We start from the raw sequence: 19,663 nt of genomic DNA, 5'->3' as shown, positions 1-19,663 counted from the left end.
ACGCCAGTGTTCACCAATACCCAACAACAACTATTCTCCCTGTTTGAGTTACCAAAGAAACTGAACAAACAAAAGGCAGACAACTCCCCCCACCCACCTATCTCCCCACCCCATCTCTCCCCAGGAAGCCACAGCCTTCCCAGCCCAGTCCCAGCCACAGTCGCCCTGGACATCTCCGAACCCCCTGCTGCCCTGCCCTTCGCTGTCCCAGCTCACCTTGCTGTCTACTTGCTCCCTCTTGTACGAAGCCAGTTCTTAATTCGGCTGAGCAAAGGGCAACCTGCTCCTTTTTCAAAACATTCCAGCGCTGCAAAAAAAAAAGCCTTGTCTCCAGGCAAAATATCTGCCCAAACCACCCACAAGAGAATGAGGTTGGCAGGGTGGGTCTGGCCCACCGGCCCGTGGCGATTTCTGCAAGGCAAGGAGAATAAACCCAGGGGGAAGACCGATGGCTCTCCAGGTGGGCGCCCAGCTCCTATCATCCAAGCAGCCTGGCCGGTGGTCGGGTACGAGGGGAGTTGGGAGATCCAGACCCACTTGGAGGGCATCAGCCCCCCCTCCCCTGAGCCAAATGAACTCGCTGTTCTACCCTAAGGAGGCTGAAGCAGTGATTTACATTCCTTTCCTTTTTCTTCACAGCCGCAGAGATTTAAGCTTGGAGCGTGGAGGAGATATCACATTCAAGTAAGCTCCAACCAGTCTTTGACCTTTTTGCATCTTCTTGAGCTTACGTATTTGTCCTATGCCTATTCCATTCGAAACTGCCACTAACATTTCTGACAGAGCTCACACGTAATTAACTTATGTACAGCTGAATTCTTAAAACGGAAAGCTTAGTAATGGGGTGAAACTATGCATCCGTACAGCTTGGTCTAGTTCGGCACTAAAAATCATGGCTGTAAGGGGTTGCCAAGCTAATGAAAAATATGGGCTAACCTGCCCTTATGGAGTTTAATATCCTGCAAATGAAACTTCTCACAGTGTGGAGATGGAAATGATGGTTTCTCATTGCCAGAAAAAGTGTGGTTTAAAGCATTAAAATCCGGCAACTCTTTTTACAGGTGTTTGATATCTATACACCTATACCTGGGTTTGTGGGGTTGAAATCATTAGGAAGAAACACTCAAAAAGAACTTTTAAAAAAATGAAGCAGTGCCCCCATCTGCTCTTTTGCTTTTCAGTCTAATTAACTGTATTCTGATTAATCTTACATTTCTCTATTTTTCTATTTTCTTTGTTCCTCAATCCAAAGCCTCAGGGACTTGCTTGCATGATTAATTAATCCAAAATAAAAGGTGTCACCATGTGAATAACTTTTAGAAGTGGCAAGAGAAGTCACAGTGCTAGCTCAAAGAATGTGGGACTAAAAAAAGACATGCTTAAGTTAGGTATGAATATAAGAAATATTTTTTTTCTTTTTCCTTTCCGTGGGTCTCTGTTTAGACCCTCAACCTTTTGACCCTGGAGGAACCCTTGAAATATTTTTCAGGCCTCAGGGAACCCCTGCACATTATATATGTATTAACAGTGTTCTTAAACAAAAAATGAAGAATGAAACACCTCCTTAATGTGAAGTTGCCTAAATTTGAAATAATTTTTAAAATAAATCTTGATCTCCCAGAGAACCCGCCCAGAGTCCCTCTTTTGGGGGAGATGGGTGGTAATTAAATTTGAATAATAAATAAATAAACCCCTAGTGACCTCTCACGGAACCCTAGGATGCCACAGAACCCTGGTTGAGAAACCCTGGTTTAGAGGGCTGGACTGAAAGATTCTTTGCTTGCTACTGATATTGCTACCGTTAAAGTCCAAATACCCGGTATCCCTTTGCTATTCCTAGCTGTCACCTACTAGCTTTCTGGGTGATACAGGAAATGCCTGTAAAGACAAGAAATCCCCAAGGAGTGCTAAAGGAGACAGCTATTCCATTTTTGTTTGCACAGCTCAAAATCCAGAATTTATATAAACTCAGCAAGACTTCTGTTCAGGTGTTCATGCCAGCAACTTTGGTAGAATGCAAAGGAGTCCTTTGATCCACGTGGGACTTGGTTTTTCTGCCAAATTCAAGAGGGAATTGGGCCTCCTTGTTCTATATTTTTGCTCTAGGGGAAAATTAATTTGCTGCTCCTGTCATCTGATATGTAAGTCCGACATAGAAGAGGCCAAAAGGGAGGTGAGGAGGAACAGCAAAATAATTTTTTTCTCTCTGTCAAGGCAGCCACAGAAATTCAGCAGCAAACCACTTCAATTAACATAAACAAGCCTGGCTCATTTCTCTTTGAAACTGTGATTTAAAAGGAAGGGGATTTCTAAACTGAGCCTCCTCACTTATTGTTACTGTTGGAGCTAGGACCCACAGTTTGTCTGTTTTAATTTTTTCAGAGAATTATTATTAAATTCAGAGAATTTAATTTTCAGAGAGTTCAAAGAAAGATCATCTGACTAACATGATTGATGTCCCTGCCAAAAATCTGAGGCAATATGAGGATGCATTTTTTGGGGCCGCACAAATTGGTCTAGCAATGTGCAATCTGGGGATTGCCCACCCCTTAAATAGAGAGAGGCTTTTGGCCTTTTCTTTGAGGGACTTCCAAATGCAAGAGAATGAATGAACCCTGAAGAAATCTTGCTGGGACACTGGCCCTATGTCCTGTTTTCCCAGGTTTCAAGGGGAATTTTGTTTGTTTGTTTGTTTCTTGAAGATTTTTTTTTTTACAGTAAAACTGTCATTTGGAAGTTTGAGACTCTTTCAGCAACTGTTTCTTGAGCTGTGCTAAGTTGGCTGGGCTCATGTCACAAATAAACCCAAATCTAGTTTACTTATTTGTGACTTAGTGTGTGGAACCCAGATGTTGGGATTTTTAAACATGGTTAAGCGAACCAAGTCATTGTCTGAACATGATGGGGCAATGGGGGTGGGAGTCAAAGGCACCCTCAGACAGAAAGAGATGGGGGAAATACAAATAGCACATAAGGCATGTTTTTCTGTCTCTTGTTTATCTCTCCTTATCTCGCTTTATATTAAGCACGAATGTTCCCTGTGCCTCCCTATTCTGGCACGAGGGGAAAATTCATTACTAGAAAGATTGATATGGAAAAGTAAACAATGGAAGGAGAAAAGAACAGATCAGCCAGCTATTATTTTTTGTGTGGGAAGGCAGAGAAAGGAAAGGATTCAAGTCTTCAGCAGCTACTTTAACTCTTGCATAGCAGCAGCCCAGTGGTCTGAATGGTAACTCCAGCAATCCACCTTAAGCCCCTTAGAATTCATAGACACTGGCTGGGCTGACACAGCAGGTTTAACTAGGTCACTAGAGAGAGAACCTGTGGGATGCATTGGTGCTGCATTCAAATCTTAGTTTTTTGCGGCTTAGCATGATGTACCAACCTGGACCTGTTCATTAGTTTCCGAATCAAGGTATTGTATGATTCTAAAAACAGTTAACTCAGTAACCAAGTATAGTTTTTGTAGTCTCTGTGACTTCGGATTTTCTCCTCGTTGGTCCCTCCCTCCATATTTTGCTTAATATTAGCCCAACCTTCCTGGTCCTGACTACTTCCAAATGTTTTGCCCCATAATTCCCACTCATCCAACACACTTGGCAAGAAAAAAGTGAAAGCTTAATTGTTCTTGTTTTTTTTGTTTTGACATTTTGATTACTCAGTTGCTTTTTCCCCTGTGATCAGACGATTTATGCTCTGTTATGTAACTTGGAGTCAGTCTCTAAGTTTGTAACTCCAGAACTGGTTACTGCAAGCAATTTATAGTAATTTGGCCTCCAATTCTAACCTTCTACCGCTTTCCTTTTCTCCTGCCCTTTGCCAGATGTCCTGTAATGCTGGTGGTGGGAGATCAGGCTCCGCATGAAGATGCTGTGGTAAGTGGTGAGGGCCTCTCTTTTTTAAAAGCTTCACAAAATGATAGGAAGCTACTGAATATGTCCTGTTGGACCACTAGTCCATACCTCTTTCCTTACCTAGAAACAAAGATGTGTTCCTTCTTACCTTGTGTTTATTTTAGATTCATGCTATCTGCCTTTCTTCTCTTTCCAGGTGGAGTGTAATTCCAAACTGGATCCCACCCAGACCTCTTTCCTCAAGGTAAGCTATGCATTTCAAATGTATCCAAATACCAACTTGCAGCAACTCTTCCCAGGATTGTTTTGGGCTAACCTGACCTTCCTTAGTCACCCATGTTGTCTGAGCACAAAAGGAAAAGGTTAGCAAAGTGTGCCTCCTCCTGGCACACACTTGAAGTTCTAGAGTGGCCTACCAAAAGAGGAACACTCTACAACTTTACCTCTGGAGCCCTTGGTGCTCTCTGAGCCTTGTTGTTTTCTTGTAGACGTTTCATTGCCAGACTAGGCAACATCTTCAGTGCGAAGAGGGAGTGGGCCTTGCTCTCGAGAGCAAGGCCCACTCCCTCTTCGCACTGAAGATGTTGCCTAGTCTGGCAATGAAACATCTGCAAGAAAACAACAAGGCTCAGAGAGCACCAAGGACTCCACAGTTCAACCCTGAGCTACAAATATTTGCTTCGATTGGAACTTTACCTCTCTTTTCATTTTATTTTTCACTTCCCCACCCTGCAGTTATGTGAGATGGTAAAACTGGCAGAAAGGGACAGAAGCTTGGTAGGCTCCCACTCAGCCACCCCCGTTTCAATTACCATTTTGCCTATGGTACTGCTAACTTGATCATGCTACCATAGATTATTTTTCTTTCTTTAATTTTTTTAAAAGCAGAAAGTGGCAATTTTCCAACTACTTTTTTTGCTGCCAAAGATGGGCATTCCCCATTTGACTGTGGCATCCAAGATCATATACCCACAGGGTAGCTGCAGACCAAGTCAGCAGTCTGGTGTAAACACACCCTACTCTAGTTTTCCCCAACATGGAAGAGTTCCCAGACCTGTCAATCAGCACCAAAGATGGCCAGATTGGGGACAGTTCCCCTACTTTTTAGGCAAGTGTGCTTATTTAGGTTTTGCTTTCTTACCTTGCAGATGGCAGATTCAGGAGGACAACCACAACTGACCCAGGTAAGATGTGCTGATATAACCTGGTGCTCAGAAAGATGATTCAGAAATAGAATTAATTTTGCATTTCAAAATATTAAAAGAAAATAGTGCTTTGTTTCTTAATATATCATTCCTCCTTCCCTAAAACTTTGTTTTAATGTGGCTGCATTTATGTCATATACTTACCTATGGTAGCAGACCTGTAATATGCTCAGTTAATCCTGTTTTCCATGCACCACAGACTGTCTATGCACAAATCACAAAACCAGAGTACACTGGAGTTGGGCAGCTAATAAATTTAAATAAATATTAAACTTAGATAGACAGACAGACAGACAGACAGACAGATAATTAGATAGATAATGCCATTAGCCACTCACATTTAAATCTACCGTTTTGCATAAACCCAACCTGTCTGGTTAGTTTATGGTTCAGTAGGTAGCCTATAGGTAAAGGTTTCCCTTGACGTAAAGTCCAGTCGAATCCGACTCTAGGGGGCGGTGCTCATCTCCGTTTCTAAGCCTTGGAGCCGGCGTTGTCATAGACACTTCCGGGTCATGTGGCCAGCATGACGACTCGGAACGCCGTTACCTTCCCGCCGAAGCGGTACCTATTGATCTACTCACATTTGCATGTTTTCGAACTGCTAGGTGAGCAGGAGCTGGGACGAGCAACGGGAGCTCACCCCGCCACGCGGTTTCGAACCGCCGACCTATAGGTAGCCTATACACTTGAGTTAAAATGTGATTGCATCAATGCAGAAACATTAAATTATAAACTAATCCGAAGGGCTAAATTCACACAGTGCAGTAGGTTGAAAAAAAGTTGGCTAGTTCGAACTTTAGTTTGTAATTCAATACAGCTTATACCTTTCTTGAGAAACCGGAAGAAATAGTAGGTAATTACTATTGAGAAGTTGTACACACCAAATAAAATCTCATTAAAGTGTTGGCTTTGTTAGGGGAATAGCCTCTCCTTTTCTGCTCTACTCCCCCCAATTTAGCCCTGCAAACATATGTCTGGAACACTGCAGAGGGAAAAAGGGCCTGTTGAAATGGAGAAGCAGATGAGGAATCTATGGGCACTTCTGGACAAGTACTCCATGCCATTTTGAAAACATCAGACATTCCCACATCAGCAACATTGGAGAACTGAGCTGATTGATTTCCAATGCAGTTCTGCAATGTAGTTGAACCCACTATGAAGCTAGTGGCTCTGTTTCTCATCTGAGAGGAACTTTGCTTTGCTCCCTCCTCTTGGATCTTGAGTTCCAGGACTTTTATGGGAAAGGTGAACTGGATGGCTTTGCAGCTGCCCTCAGAAGCCCAGTTTAAAAAAGCAGAAGAGAAATCCAGAAGAGTTTTGACAGTTCCCTCTAATCTTCAGCACTGGACTAGACCTCTTCTAAAGCACCAGGGTCCTAGTTTTGTTTTTGTTTTTCTGTTCTTTTGTGGAAAAAGATTGAGAAGGTTTTTCTTGCTGTACAACCTGCAGAGAAGTAAGTTTCACTTCTCATTCTTAGCATTTCAGGTCAGCAGAGGTAAAAATCACAGACTACCTTCCAACATTTTCTGAGGGTCTGGAGAATATGGTGGAATTGTTCAATAAAGACTGAGACAGGCAAAATTTCTGAGGCTGAGGATCAAGCTCTTATTTTAAAAAGGACCCATGGGGGGTGGAGGGGTACAGAGGGAATGGCATCAACAGAAAAGGTAGAACATGAATTTTTTTGTTTGTTTGTTTTTGTTTTGTTTTAGGAGTGAGGGTGCGTTGAACTTTTTCAAAAACAAAGTGTGCTAAATCTAAACAAAATGAAACATCTTTTTCAAGTTGAGCTCAGTTCTTGGTGACTTTATAGAAAACCACATCCATGTAGTTTTCTTGGCAACAATATGGAATTTTTTGCCATTACCTTTTTCTGAGATGTTTCTTCAGTTTCTCAGTCTGACCTATAGTCCTGTAATTCCCTGGTGGTCTCCCATCCACATGCTAACCAGGCCCAATTGCTTAGTTTTTCAGTCCAAAGCTCTCTGGTGAGTGGGAACTACTAAATCTACCAGAGGTTTAAAAACACCAGTTTTAAGTTCTTAACTTGCTAAAAGTAATGTGCCATTGATTGGGTGGGCAATAGGGAACTGTGGGAGTTACAAAAAAGAGCCTGGGGGAAGGCATGAGGACAGTATGTTGCCCACCTCTGATTTAAGAAATTACTTTGTTTGTTGAACATTTTCATCTCTTCCCCAAGTACAGGAAGACATGGAAAAAAATAGGGCCACGTTCTTCCCAATCAGCATGTCTTCTTCAGCATTGACTCTCTGCCCACTGATGAGCGGAGGAAGTCTGAAGAGACCCAAATCACATGAAAAACCTAAACTTGTAGTTTAATTTTTAAAGAAACTTATAGTTCTATGAAGTTTTCAGTTATTCTTAAAATTGGCAGTAACTACCTGAGGCTGTTCCTTAAAGAAACTATATCAAGTATTGCAAACATGGCTAAAATGCATTTCGTGAATACAGTGGCTGAGTTCCCATTCCTCTGATGGTGTGTCAGAATCTGTGCTTTGTTGAATAAACCATAATGCCTGGTTTTACACACTAAACTAAGTGGTAACCCATAGTTTACAAACCACATCATGGCTTAGCAAAAGATGTGTACAGTACAGTATTCTTTAGTGTGTACATCTAATCTAGTGGTGAAGGTGCTGGATTAAAAGTGGGGAAACCCAAGTTCTCATTCACCTTCAGCCATAGAGTTTAACTGGGTGACTTTGGGCCAGCCATTCTCTCTTAGCTCAACCTACTCCACAGAGTTGTTCTTGTGGGGAAAAATGGTAAGAGGGAGCACTCTGTACTCTGTCCTGAGTTCCTGAATGAAAGGTGGAATATAAATTTAACAAATAAATGTGGTAAGAGCTTAAAGGGTGTCTTATACTCAAAATGCAAAATAGGAAGAGGGGGAGGCTTGAAATGGACCTTCTCCCACAGTGTGAGGAAATCAGGATTTGTTTTAATGGATTTCATAAAAAGAGCTTTGGAGGGGTCCCCGTGTCAGATGCTTTTCTAATCTTTGGGGGTCCCCTTCCCCACAAATGTACTCAATGAACAGTAATTTGGAAAAAGAAAGCAAGTAATTGAACTATAAGAGTTTTCCATCCCACCCCCCCTTTCCATATATGAACTTTTATTAATCTTTTTCTCTGCTCTTTCTTTTCTATCCTTCAGCCTGGGAAACTGACGGAGGCATTCAAGTATTTTGTGCAGGGAATGGGCTACAGTAAGTATTGAATCTGAGATCCTCTGTTGCACTCTGTGCCCGCAAAGTTCATGAGTTATTGGGCTGCAAAGCCTTGTATTTCATTTAGCCAAGGGCAGAGGCATTGCTGACAAGGTCCCTGTGTACCCTAAAGCTGTGTTCACAAATCACACTGAGCTGTAGTTTGTTTATCTGTGGTCTATTGAATAAACCACAGTTGAATAAATTTGCATAATACATGAAGCTATAAGTAATGGTTAACAAGCGATAATGGCTGGGATCACAAACTAAACCAGGAAAAAGAAGACGACATTGTGGCTTGGGGCAGTACATGAACCCAGCAAAAATTGTACAACTTGATTACTGGGACTACCTGTCCATTTTTTCACCAGCCAGCCTTAGTGCTGCCCCCAGTTTGGCTGGGCCTTCCACCCAGAATGCTTCACGATAATTGAGGTCGCTTGGAAGTTGTCCTTCTCTTTGGCCCCTCTCATCCCCTCTTTCTTCCCCGCTTATATATCCAACTTCTCCCCATGGCTCTTTAGAGCTCAGTTAGAGCAACCTACCAGTTCAGTCCTTGAACAACAGCCAATGTGGACCATTCATTCAGAGGCCAACTTCTTTGTCATTTTAGCCTAAGGGTATCCTTTCCTGTTTCTCCTCAGTCCCTCATGTACTGGACAAGAAACTGAGTCAGGGGTCAGGTACCTTCTGTGGTATTTCTCCCCCATCATCCGTAATCCTCTCCTCCAATATGTCTGCTCACCCTTCCTATGGTTCCTTCACTCCCCAATGCACAACCTCCCCTTTCCATTAGGGAACACTGAGTTGTTTGCTGTGGTAGTAGGAAAGCAGATGTTGCTTTGTTTGGATTTTTGTTGTGTGCCCAAGTGCTGGGGATGCTCCTTGGTATGATATCATACAGGGGCTGCCAGCAATCCTGCACTATGGTTTGATTTCAAAGTAAAACCGCTCACATGATTAACCATTTTATGCCAATGTACTAATTGCGTACAAATGACATGTTGCACTCCATACCTTTAAGGGGCTCTGTTAAATATTGGGGAATGCAGGGGCTGATGGTATGCACCTTCATTGTTTGGGGCCAAAGCCAGCAAGCCAAGATGGGGTTTAGTGCCAACTGTGTGGAAAAGAGTGTGCAGTTGCAGGCTGTCAATTGAACACCTTTGCAAACAATCTGCAAGGCCTATAAGCTTTCTAACTCAGGAGGGTTTAGAAATTTTCTCCTTGACTTTCTCTTGCACACAGGAGACCCAGATAGGCTTCTTTTGAGAGGTGCTTCCCTTTCTAGGCCCTAAGCAGCTCTCGCTTCCTCATACTTGCTCTTGAGATCTCAAAGAGCACCCAATTCGCAAGGAATTGAGCTGGGCCGATTCTAGACAATTCCCTGATTTTTCCTGGTATCTTCCTTGCTAGGCTTGCTCCTTCCCACACAAGGGCCACTTGCTCCATCATTGGCTCAGTTCACAACAAGGTCTTGGCAATTGAGGTTGGGATGGGGATAAGCCTTCTATAATATGCAAGAACTTTATCTGACTTTGCCCCCCCCCTTTCTTTTCCTCTCAACAGTGGCCTCGTCCTGCATGACGCGCCTCTCTCGCTCCCGCACCGCCTCTCTGTCCAGCGCCGCCTCGGGGGACGGGAATCGCTCCCGGTCCCGCACCCTGTCCCAGAGCAGCGAGGCAGGAGCCCCCCAGCCACCTGCCCCCACCATGGAGGTGTCCTGCTGAGCTCCAGGCCAGGGGATGAGACCGCCTCCCACCTCTGAACAGGACTCCTTCTGCTATCCCACAATGCACTCCGGCCACTGGGCCAGGTGACGATCTCCCCTAACGGTACTAAAAGTCCAAGGAGGCCCAGATGGGATGCGACTTTACTCTTTTTAAAACAAACATTAACTCCCCCAACCTTTTAATCCAGCACATCATACACGCCTTCCTTGCCAGCCCTGCCTTCCTTTCTCCCGTAATTTAAAGCTAGTGTTGTCAGCCTTTGGTATCTTTAGTGATCCCCAGTACCTAGAAAGGTATGGATGGAAGGCTACACGTTTTCTAAACTACTAGAGACTCCGCACTTCCTCTGATGTTCCCCTGTGTCCTCCAATCCTCTCGCACATTTAGCTTCCTTGTTATAGGAGGTCTGGATTATCACTGGGCGTTGTTTTTTCCCCCTTGTATAATCATAACTAACCCTTGTTCCTCCCCTTAAATCTTGAGCTATATATTCTTGGAGTAGCCAGATGGCATCTCATTGCCTTGCTAGCTCTCTTTTGTCCCCTCCGGAGTGTACATAGGAGGAAAAATAAATAAAAGCAGGACCTCACAAGAGAGATGCACAAGCCCCAGTAAGGACTTGCCTTGCTACTGTCATGCTGACCTAGTGCTCCCAAGTAGGAGTTCCTTTTCCACCAGCCACCTCATTTATACCCTTGTACTTGTCTGCCTCGGTCTCATCTCTCATGACTTCCATCCATCCAAACTGTCCTTGAGGTTCTGGTTCCTTCCAGGGGCTTAGACACGTTTTTGTTTTCCACTGACCTTTTAAAATTAAACCAAATCCTCCATTTCCGCCCTCTATGATCTCTCTTGGCTTTTGTTTTATATCCTTCCCACCCCCTGTGCATACACCCTTCCCTGGTCAAAGGGTACACTTCCTCTTTGCCCTCCATCCCTTCCAATTTCATAGATGGTAGCTGCTTTGTGGTGTGCATGTACAGTTCCTGCTAAGACAGCAACTGTTTTTGGCGATTAGGGGCATTGGGAGGCTGGGCAAGATTGAAATGGGGGGCTTTGGGGAGGGTGGGACTGTTCCTTTTGGGAAACGCTGGGGGCAGCGGGCAGCTTGAGACAGATTGCACTGTTGCAGCTGTGCCAGGCACAAATGACATTAGCCAATGCTTCTGTGGTTTCACGTTAAGGAGATGAAAGGAGGAGACTCCAACCGTCATTGGCTGTGATTTTTTTTTTTTTCCTTTGCACCAAGCGCTGATTTAGTGGGTTCTGGCTGTTGGCTTTGAGCAGGGCTCTCATAGTGCCATGGAGGATGAACTCTGTAATCAGATTCTGACTGTATCAGTTCTTTGAATGTTACCAGCTGTATTAAAAACCTAAATGTTTAGATAATGTTTGCCATGTTGATCTCACAGAATAAGGAATGCAAGATATTTTAAAGGGTCAAACTTTTAACTTTGGACCAGCTGCTGAAGGTGAGAGTATTAGTAAGGCTTTGTTCTCAACCTTGGCAATTTTAAGATGTGTGGACTTCAACTCCCAGAATTCCCCAGCCAGCCTTGCTGGCTGGGGAATTCTGGAAGTTGAAGTCCATACATCTTAAAGTTGCCACGGTTAAAAAACACTGATGTAAGGTTTTGAGTGGTGCCCAAACCTGAATAGGGCCCTAAGGCATCCAGTGAAACCTGAAAGTTGTTGGTCTAACTAGAAGATATCTTATTCCCTAACCTGAATAGGCACTGGGAGTTAATTGCTCAGTGGCCTGTAAAAAGGGGAATTGTTTGAAAAGGACTCCAGCTAGAGCTTTAACTCCCACATGTAATGGGATCCTTGTATTTGAGAATGTGTGGGCTCTGCTTTATTTTTCCCGGAGCAGTCAGTGGTGAATCCCCACTCTTAATAATAAAAATGTCTACAGGAATGAGTTTTTGCTTCTTTTCTTATGACAGAGGTAGTCCACGCATGCAGGGCACAGACGACAGTAGCTTCTGTTCAACAGGGAAGCTCACCAAAGACTGCAATAAAAATCAAAATTCAGGGAGTCAGGCTGGATGTCAGATCAGCATTCAGTATTTCAGGAATGGACAATTTGGATGCCTCCCAGAAATTCACAACAAGCAAGATAGATCCTCCTAAATGAACTAACGGGTAAAAGCTAACCTCTGACACCAGAATTGGGCCATAGGAAACAAGAAGGAATCACTTGTCGCAAGAGTTGGAAAATATTCTTAGAAATTAAATGAGGAGGCAGCTTCCCCCTTCTCCCCCCCGCCCAAAAAAACCAGCCCTACAAGGTTTGAGGATGCTTAGCTACCAAAAGATGTTCAGCAGAAAAGAGAAGCAGATAATGGAGCTCCTTACACATTACGAACTGGAAACAGATTTAAGCTGTGGTTTGCTTATATACTTAGTAAACCATATTTGGTTGGGTTCATGAAGCACATTGTTATAAAAAAGGGTTTACAAATCACAGAGAGTCACCCATCACCCCAAGTCAAAACCAGACAAACCACATAATAGCTTAACATATGTGAATCTAATACGGCCATGGAGGTGTTGGGAAGTGTTGGCTAGTATTTTCTTGCAGGTCCCACTAGTAATATTTCAGTTACAGGATATTCATATACAAGTTTAGTAATGTATGGATGGTAGGTACATGTTATTGTCTTACTGCCAATGAGCTGAGGCTGAAAGTATTCTCATGCCTACAGATGCCCAGCAAGTTGGCAGCAAGAACGAGTGTTGGACTGCCCTGCCCACACATTCCACTTTAATCATGGCATTCTAACAGATGCAGCTTCCTTCCTTTCTTTAGCAACCTTTTGCTCCAGCCACCTTGGCTCCAAGATTCTGTAATAAGAAAATAAATCCTTTGGTTGTGGGCCAAATCTAAAATTAATCACTGCTTACTACGATTAGAATTCCCACTTCACAGCTAAACCTACCCTGAAAGAATTGAAAAACATGCTCCAAGTGGCTCTTCTCATTGAGAGGTCTGTATTTACTATCTGTATCAAAGCTATCTCCTGTCCTCCCATTTTTTAGATCACAACTTGCCACTGGCCCTGCTGATTCAGGTGGATGATTGCAGAAGGCCAACTATATGAAGCTACCAGGTTGTCTCTTTCTGATTGACAGTTTATCCAAATGTGGTGTGATGCATCAGGGAAGGTTACAGACCAATGATTAGGGACCTTGTCTTGTTCTTACTGTTTATTTTGCTTTTACAGCCTAAGACTTAATGCTCTGGGAGATAATGTTTAATGCTTTCTGGCCATTTCTTTATTCTTCTCACCACCTACCCCAAGTTGCTATTAGCAATGAAATGAAAGAGAGTACCGTACAGAAGCCACTTGGATTCATTCTCTCACTCCACAAGTAATTTAATAGCAGCTTCAAGTGAGAAAAGTTTGGTTTTAGTTCAAGAAAAAGATGTTAGAGGAGTAAAAAAGACCAGTTGCCTGATTTTCACATCAGTTTTAGTAATTGACAAGCTGAGGATAGAAACCCAAAGGACCAGGAAATGTGAAGATCTGATCAGATTAGACCAAAGTAACATTCTGGACTGTACAATTTCAACCTGCAAAGGGAGGTTCAGGGCCACCCAAGCCATTTTTTGCTGCAAAAGACAAAATCCAGTGAGCACCATTGATGCCAGTCTGAAGTTGACTGAATAAGCAGTTGCATACAGCAATGTCTCTGTTCACCCCCCTGGAAAAAGCCTAATTTAAGGGGTGCAGCAAAGGCAATGTTCCCCCAACACACACACACGCGCACACACACTGCTGCTGTTGCAACACACGCACACACACTGCTGCTGTTGCGACACACGCAGCACACACACTGCTGCTGTTCTCCTTCACCACTCATCCTGTCTTGAGCCAGATGCATTGCTCTGTGAAAAATAGGGCCAGTTCTGGTTTTCATTTAAAAAAAACTAAGGCAAAAAACCCCCAACCTTCTCCCACATTAAAGAAGTCCCTTCAAATGGCACACATGGACACAGAGAAATGGGTTAATTTATTACAGATGGTGATTTTTTTTAAAAAAATGATGAAATGGTACCACTGTGCAATGTGTTGAACCATCTCTTACACAACCTTTGGTCCGAAAATCTCTCTCAAGCACCCAGGGAAGGGATTTTTCAAGACTCGGAAGGCAGGGCTGTTTTCCACCCAAACTTTCTGTCCAGTAAAGCTGACCTTTTCTTCAGCGCCAAAAGTGTAAATCTCCCCCACTTTTCTGCCAGCAAATAGCCCCAAGATCAAAACAGCACGCACATTGCCAAGTTCTCTCCCTCCTTGCCCGCGAAGGAGGACCAAAGCCTCTTATTGTGAGTTCTCGGAGAACAAAAAGAATATCAATCTCTGCGGCACCGAGAAGTTCTCAACCTGTTTCCGCAAAAGGCCTCGGCCCGGCGCCAGGCCACGTGACCGCGCCCGTTGTTTTCACTCCACACTGAACGAGGGTCGGGTCTCCAATTCCGCGAGAGGGCGGGAAGGCCCTTTGTTTAGAAAGGCGGCGGCGTGGAGAGCGGAGATTGGTATGCAACAGCAGCGTCTCAGGCAGAAACCCTGCAGTCCACTGGGAGGGGGAGCGGGGGGGGGTGCTGTCAAAGTGTCCCTTTGGAGGCACGCGCACCAGGGCAGGACGAAAACAAAACTGCGTCTCGGATGGGCCCAATCCAGGCTAGTTCGACTCTGGGTTTTGCCATTTGATGGCACCCATTTTGAGAGGTTTAAACGGGGAGCGGGCAGATTCGCGCGCGGAGGAGAGTAGGGATCGCTGCGCGACTAGTTCTGATGGCTATTTGCTAGCTCCAGAATCACAGGAGCCATGCCTTGAATATGGAATCACGACGCAGAAAGTGTCCTTACTCTCCTGCCCATCCTAGTGAACTTCCTGGGTGCAGCTGATGTGACACAGAATTGGCTCGATCCAGCAAAGTTATACTGTTAAGAGTATGTTTACACCAATGTAAATAAAATCACCTCCCCTTTAAATTAATGAGGTGAGCGCCCAATCTGTGCACAGCCTGCGGCGCAATTCATTCAAATCTGGTGATGTGTATCAAGAAAGCTGTCCTATAATCTGCATTGCTTCCATTGGTATGTCCATCCAGATACATGCCTGTGTCTTGTGCCAATTATTTACATGTAACTGTGTGCCACCACAGCACAACTGGGCATCAGCTTCTTCCCACCATCACCATCCAAGCAGCTTGCCAACTCCCCCGCCTTAACTAATTGTGTTGTAGTCATGGTCCTTTGAGTCAATCCTGAGTTCTGATAACAAGGAATCATAGAACTAAAAATGATCCCAGAGATCACCTAGTCCAACCCCTGTTCCCTGCATCCAAAATTCCAGAACTGGAGCACTCTATAACTGAGTTGCCTCCCTCTGTTGCTCAAGGGTTCTGTGATTCTCCAGAACTGGGACCTTAGTGGTCAGGAATACAACAAAGAACCCACCAACCCATGCTGCTAGGGCTCACCATTTGTGTGCAGAAAAAGATAGGGGAAGTAGGCAGAGCGTGGATATGGGGATCTTTCTAACCCCTTAAAAATAGCTCAGCTTTGAATCATATGATTGGGAAGAAAGAACAAGTGGGGCATAGAATGAAGGATTGCCTCTCCCATGGGGATGCATGGGTGGGTGGGGTTTCTCCTCAACCCCAGGCCAGTTCAGGACCACTTTCACACTCCAGCTTTCTTTGGTTGGGCTTTCCCACCACCCCAAATTTGGTCCAGTTTTGTTCTGTTTTCAGAGAGTGTCCCTGCTGACAGACAAATAGTGTCCCAATTCCTTTACATAATTTCTTTTCAATATTCCATTGGGTTGCAAAGAATAAAGGCCAAGAATTGCCCTCTTTGACCGTTCATTCGGCGCCATCTGGTGGCCAGCTCCATACAGGACATTGAGAAAAGATGAAACTTCCTCCGGTTCATCTTTTCCATCATGTTTCAGGCATCCCCAAGTTTCTTTTAACGAAACATTTCTAAGCTTGGCCTTGACAATCCAGGGACATTGTAACACCATTCCAGAGGGTCTGATTACACTGTCTCCTCTCTCCCTACTAACAGGGAGATGTGGAAGAAGCAACCAAACTGTTCTTCATTTTAGAATTTCACAAAATGCTGGGCATCAAAGGGGATGCTACCATCCTCTCTGGACCCTTTTATTTATTAGATTTATTTACTGCTTTCCTTCAGGAGCTTGAGGTGATGTACGTGGCACTCCCTTCCCCAATTTTCCCCCCACAATAATGCATTGAGGTAGGTTGGGCTAATAGATTGGCTCAAAGTGAGTTTCCATGGCTGGGTAGAGACTTGAGCTAAGAGCTCCCCATTCCTAGGGGAATGCCTCAACCATTATATCACAAGGACTTTTAGCTCCTCAACGGCAGAAGCGCTGCAGCTTCTATCAACATTTTTCCATTTTTAAATAGGGGCTTGACCTCCGAATTGCCCATTCTAAAGTTTGCTTTATGCCTTTCCCACTTTCTCACTGCTCCAGACCAGTAAGTCTGCAGAGCGAAGAGAGATTACCTGTATCATCAAACTGGCCAGGAGACCCTGATTCTGTGATCTTGTCATCTTTTTCATCAGCCCACCATAATTTTGGGGGTCTGTATTGGCAGCTCTCCTGTCCCAAGAACTCTCTCACTTGGAGCTGGCCTGGCTATGGTGCCCCACCCTGAGATTGAAAGGGATCGCTTTGCCCAGCTAGGATGTAATTCTCATTCAAGTAACAATTCTCACCTCACGCTGCTCTTCCACCATTCACATCTGCAAACTCACCTGAAGAGCGTTTTGTTGGTGTGAAGGAGGAAGGATTTCTCCTATTGTTTTTTTCAGCAGTCTCAAGTCAAACACTCTACAGATATTTTTCTGTGCTGCCTTTAGTTCTACAGCAGAAAGGTGAATAGCCAGTAGCCTCCCATTTATACATCAAGGATTTCTGTCTGGTATAACACTCCTGAAGCCTCCTTTGGTACACTGCTTCCCTTCTGGGGAATTCAGTTTGGTTCTAAAGATTCTATCACATCCTCCATGGGAGCTTTTGCAGCTGATGTCCCTAAAGTCTCTGTCTTGGGAAGTTGTCCTCCAAGTAGCCTTTATTTTAGCCAGAAGGGTATCTGCATTGGCCATCTGATCTTCCAAAAAACAATGGTATGTCATAATTTCAGACTCTATTGTACGAGGTGGTAATCTTACTTTCTTCTTTCCATTACAACCAAAAGCTAGTTCTGCATTCCTCTTGTCCTAAGTGCAAAGCTCTGCTAGAAAAGCAGTGGCAGAAGCTGCTGAGCCATTAATATTGACGTGTTGAGAATTGATCAATTCAGACCATCTTCATATCTTGTCAGCTGCCAACTCTGGGTTGCAGTTTCTGTGGGGACGATATCCATGTCTATCCAGGATGCATTTTGCTGGCTTATAGATCTCATGCGCTGTCTTGTTGCTCAGTGGCTCCTGCCAATCAAAATGTGGCAGCTTTGGCACCTTTGCTGTCAGCGCTGTCTTGATGGATATCTAGAATCTCTTTCATCTTTCATGATGCACTTTCTGAAGCCTCTTTCAACCGAGGGGTCATTTAAGGCATAACTGTTTGATTTTGTATTTCCTTCCTAGCTGGACAACTTTGCTAAGTCCCACTGTAGTGCGTCAGCCTTCACTGTAGGAAAATGGAACATTGAACTTATTGTCCAAGTTCCTTTTCTGCAACGGAGAGTACATCTGTCCTCTTCCTAGTCTTGGTTTGTTATTTTGTGAATTTTGTTATTTGGGGAAGGGAAGGTATGTGAGTGTGTATCAAGAGTGGAAGTTAGGCTTCCAGCTGTTGAAATCAGTGGTCTTTAATTTGCTTCATTCATTGTCCAATTGTGGACTTGATGTTAAAACATTTCTCAACACTTATCTCTGTGTGTTCTTGTCAAATGAAGAGTCACATCTACAAAGTGAAAATAATGCTGTTTAGTGCATGATGTCAATATTGTGCACATATCAATTCAAATACCTTGAAATCAAATGCACTTTGCAAATCATAGGAATGTTTTAAGAGGTACATCATTAATCAGACCATTACATCTATACCGATGCACTTGAAGATACTACTAAGAGAAATGAGATAACTGGCAATTGAATAAACAATAGCATTCATTGTTAAGAGGGAAAATGGCAGATTTTTCTATTCCCCATTTTGATAGTTCTAGCAATGCACCAAAATCCAAATATAGACTCCTAGAGTTGGATGAAATCATTTAAGTTCCTGAATCCAATCCCATGCTCAGGGCTGGAATCTGAATTAAAGCCACCCTGAACTGGTTGTCTAGCCTCACATCGAATACATTCTGGGATAGATGGAAACAGCTCACAGCCTTCTGTTTTAAGTAGCACTCTCCCATTATGTTTTTCAACTGTGCTATCATATCCCTCCTTGTTTCAGTCTTTTCAAGGCTAAGCATATCCAGGGCAGGGTCCACAAGAATCTCCCTTTTAGTCCTAGCCCCACTGATTGTTTGACTTGATGAAACTAATCAAGGCTGTGGGTCTAAAGACACATACTAGATAGACTTATGGACAGTTATCCTCTTAAAGCTTATTTGGGGACTGTACTTTTGAAGAAATGTGCAGAAGTCTGAGCAGGAACTGGGAAAATGAGAATAGAACTCAATCTAGTGTCTATATTTTTTGTATTGAAAGACAGATCATTGGTTTCTCTTCTGTTGGCATCAGGTGTGTTATGAGCACCATAATTAAGTGGAGACATTCAAGAAGTCCTAGAAGGGGAATAAGAGGTTCTGAAGTGATGAGTTTGGGGAAGGAACTGGCAGCTTAGAAGCACCAACCAAGAGAACAAAGAATTTATTTCTGAAAATAGAGATCACAATTGCTTTATGTCAATTAAATGTGCAGGCAAGAGTGGATAGATCCTCAGTATAATAAAACCTGTAAGGGTTTTTATTTTAAAAATAATTCATGAAAGATATTCCAATGGACATGGTAAGAAAAGTATTTTATTTCAGTACTAAAGAGCTAATGGCTTGGAAAGCAGGACTCTTAGCAATCAAACCCTAATGAGGGACATTGACTAGATGAGACACAGACTGTACCAGCTCTTCCTATGGAGTGGGGAGACAATTTAGGATGGACGTATTTTTTCATAATACCTGAGAACTTAAGTAGTATCTATTTCACTGCTTCAAAGAACTGTGGGGGTTTGTGATGAGCTACTGCTCTCTGCTGGCCATTAAGGGAACTATGCAGTATGGATGTCTATTGATTAATTAAGTGCCACCTTGCTGTTGGTTCCTCTTGCTGCTCTGCTCCCATTAGTTCGTATAAGTAGTTAGGATTTTTGGCACCAATGTGCATCACATAAAACATATGACATAAAACAAATTCATGCCTGTACTTGAACAGCATTGGGAGAAAGTTTCCAAGAATACCAAATAAGCCCAGGTCATTTATCTTCTATGCTTCATGCCTTGCCCTGCAGAAACTTAAGCTACAATAAATTGCAAGCTACAATAAATTAGGACATCATCCAGTAACTGTTTGTTCATTGGCAGCAAGATACAGAGCCTTCCACAAGCTCAAACAAGATCTACACATGGGGCACTGCTGTTCCTTCTGT

General features: G+C 43.5%; 1 protein-coding gene across 7 annotated transcripts in view; it reads left to right on the top strand.

Moving 5' to 3' along the window:
- The window catches only part of NDRG2 (NDRG family member 2), a 41,014-nt gene extending 29,069 nt beyond the window's left edge, over window positions 1-11,945 (top strand). For all 7 annotated transcript variants that reach the window (XM_063301020.1, XM_063301018.1, XM_063301016.1 and 4 more), the window contains 6 exons: window positions 640-684; window positions 3,827-3,878; window positions 4,054-4,101; window positions 5,006-5,041; window positions 8,243-8,294; window positions 9,864-11,945. In XM_063301020.1, coding sequence (XP_063157090.1) covers window positions 640-684; window positions 3,827-3,878; window positions 4,054-4,101; window positions 5,006-5,041; window positions 8,243-8,294; window positions 9,864-10,024 — 394 coding nt within the window. In that variant the 3' untranslated portion in view covers window positions 10,025-11,945. The remainder of the gene's footprint in view (window positions 1-639; window positions 685-3,826; window positions 3,879-4,053; window positions 4,102-5,005; window positions 5,042-8,242; window positions 8,295-9,863) is intronic.
- The last annotated feature ends 7,718 nt before the right edge of the window (window positions 11,946-19,663 follow it).

This window comes from Candoia aspera, chromosome 4 (assembly GCF_035149785.1).
Source record: "Candoia aspera isolate rCanAsp1 chromosome 4, rCanAsp1.hap2, whole genome shotgun sequence".
NCBI lineage: Eukaryota > Metazoa > Chordata > Lepidosauria > Squamata > Boidae > Candoia > Candoia aspera.
This window is presented reverse-complemented; position numbering and strand designations above follow the sequence as displayed.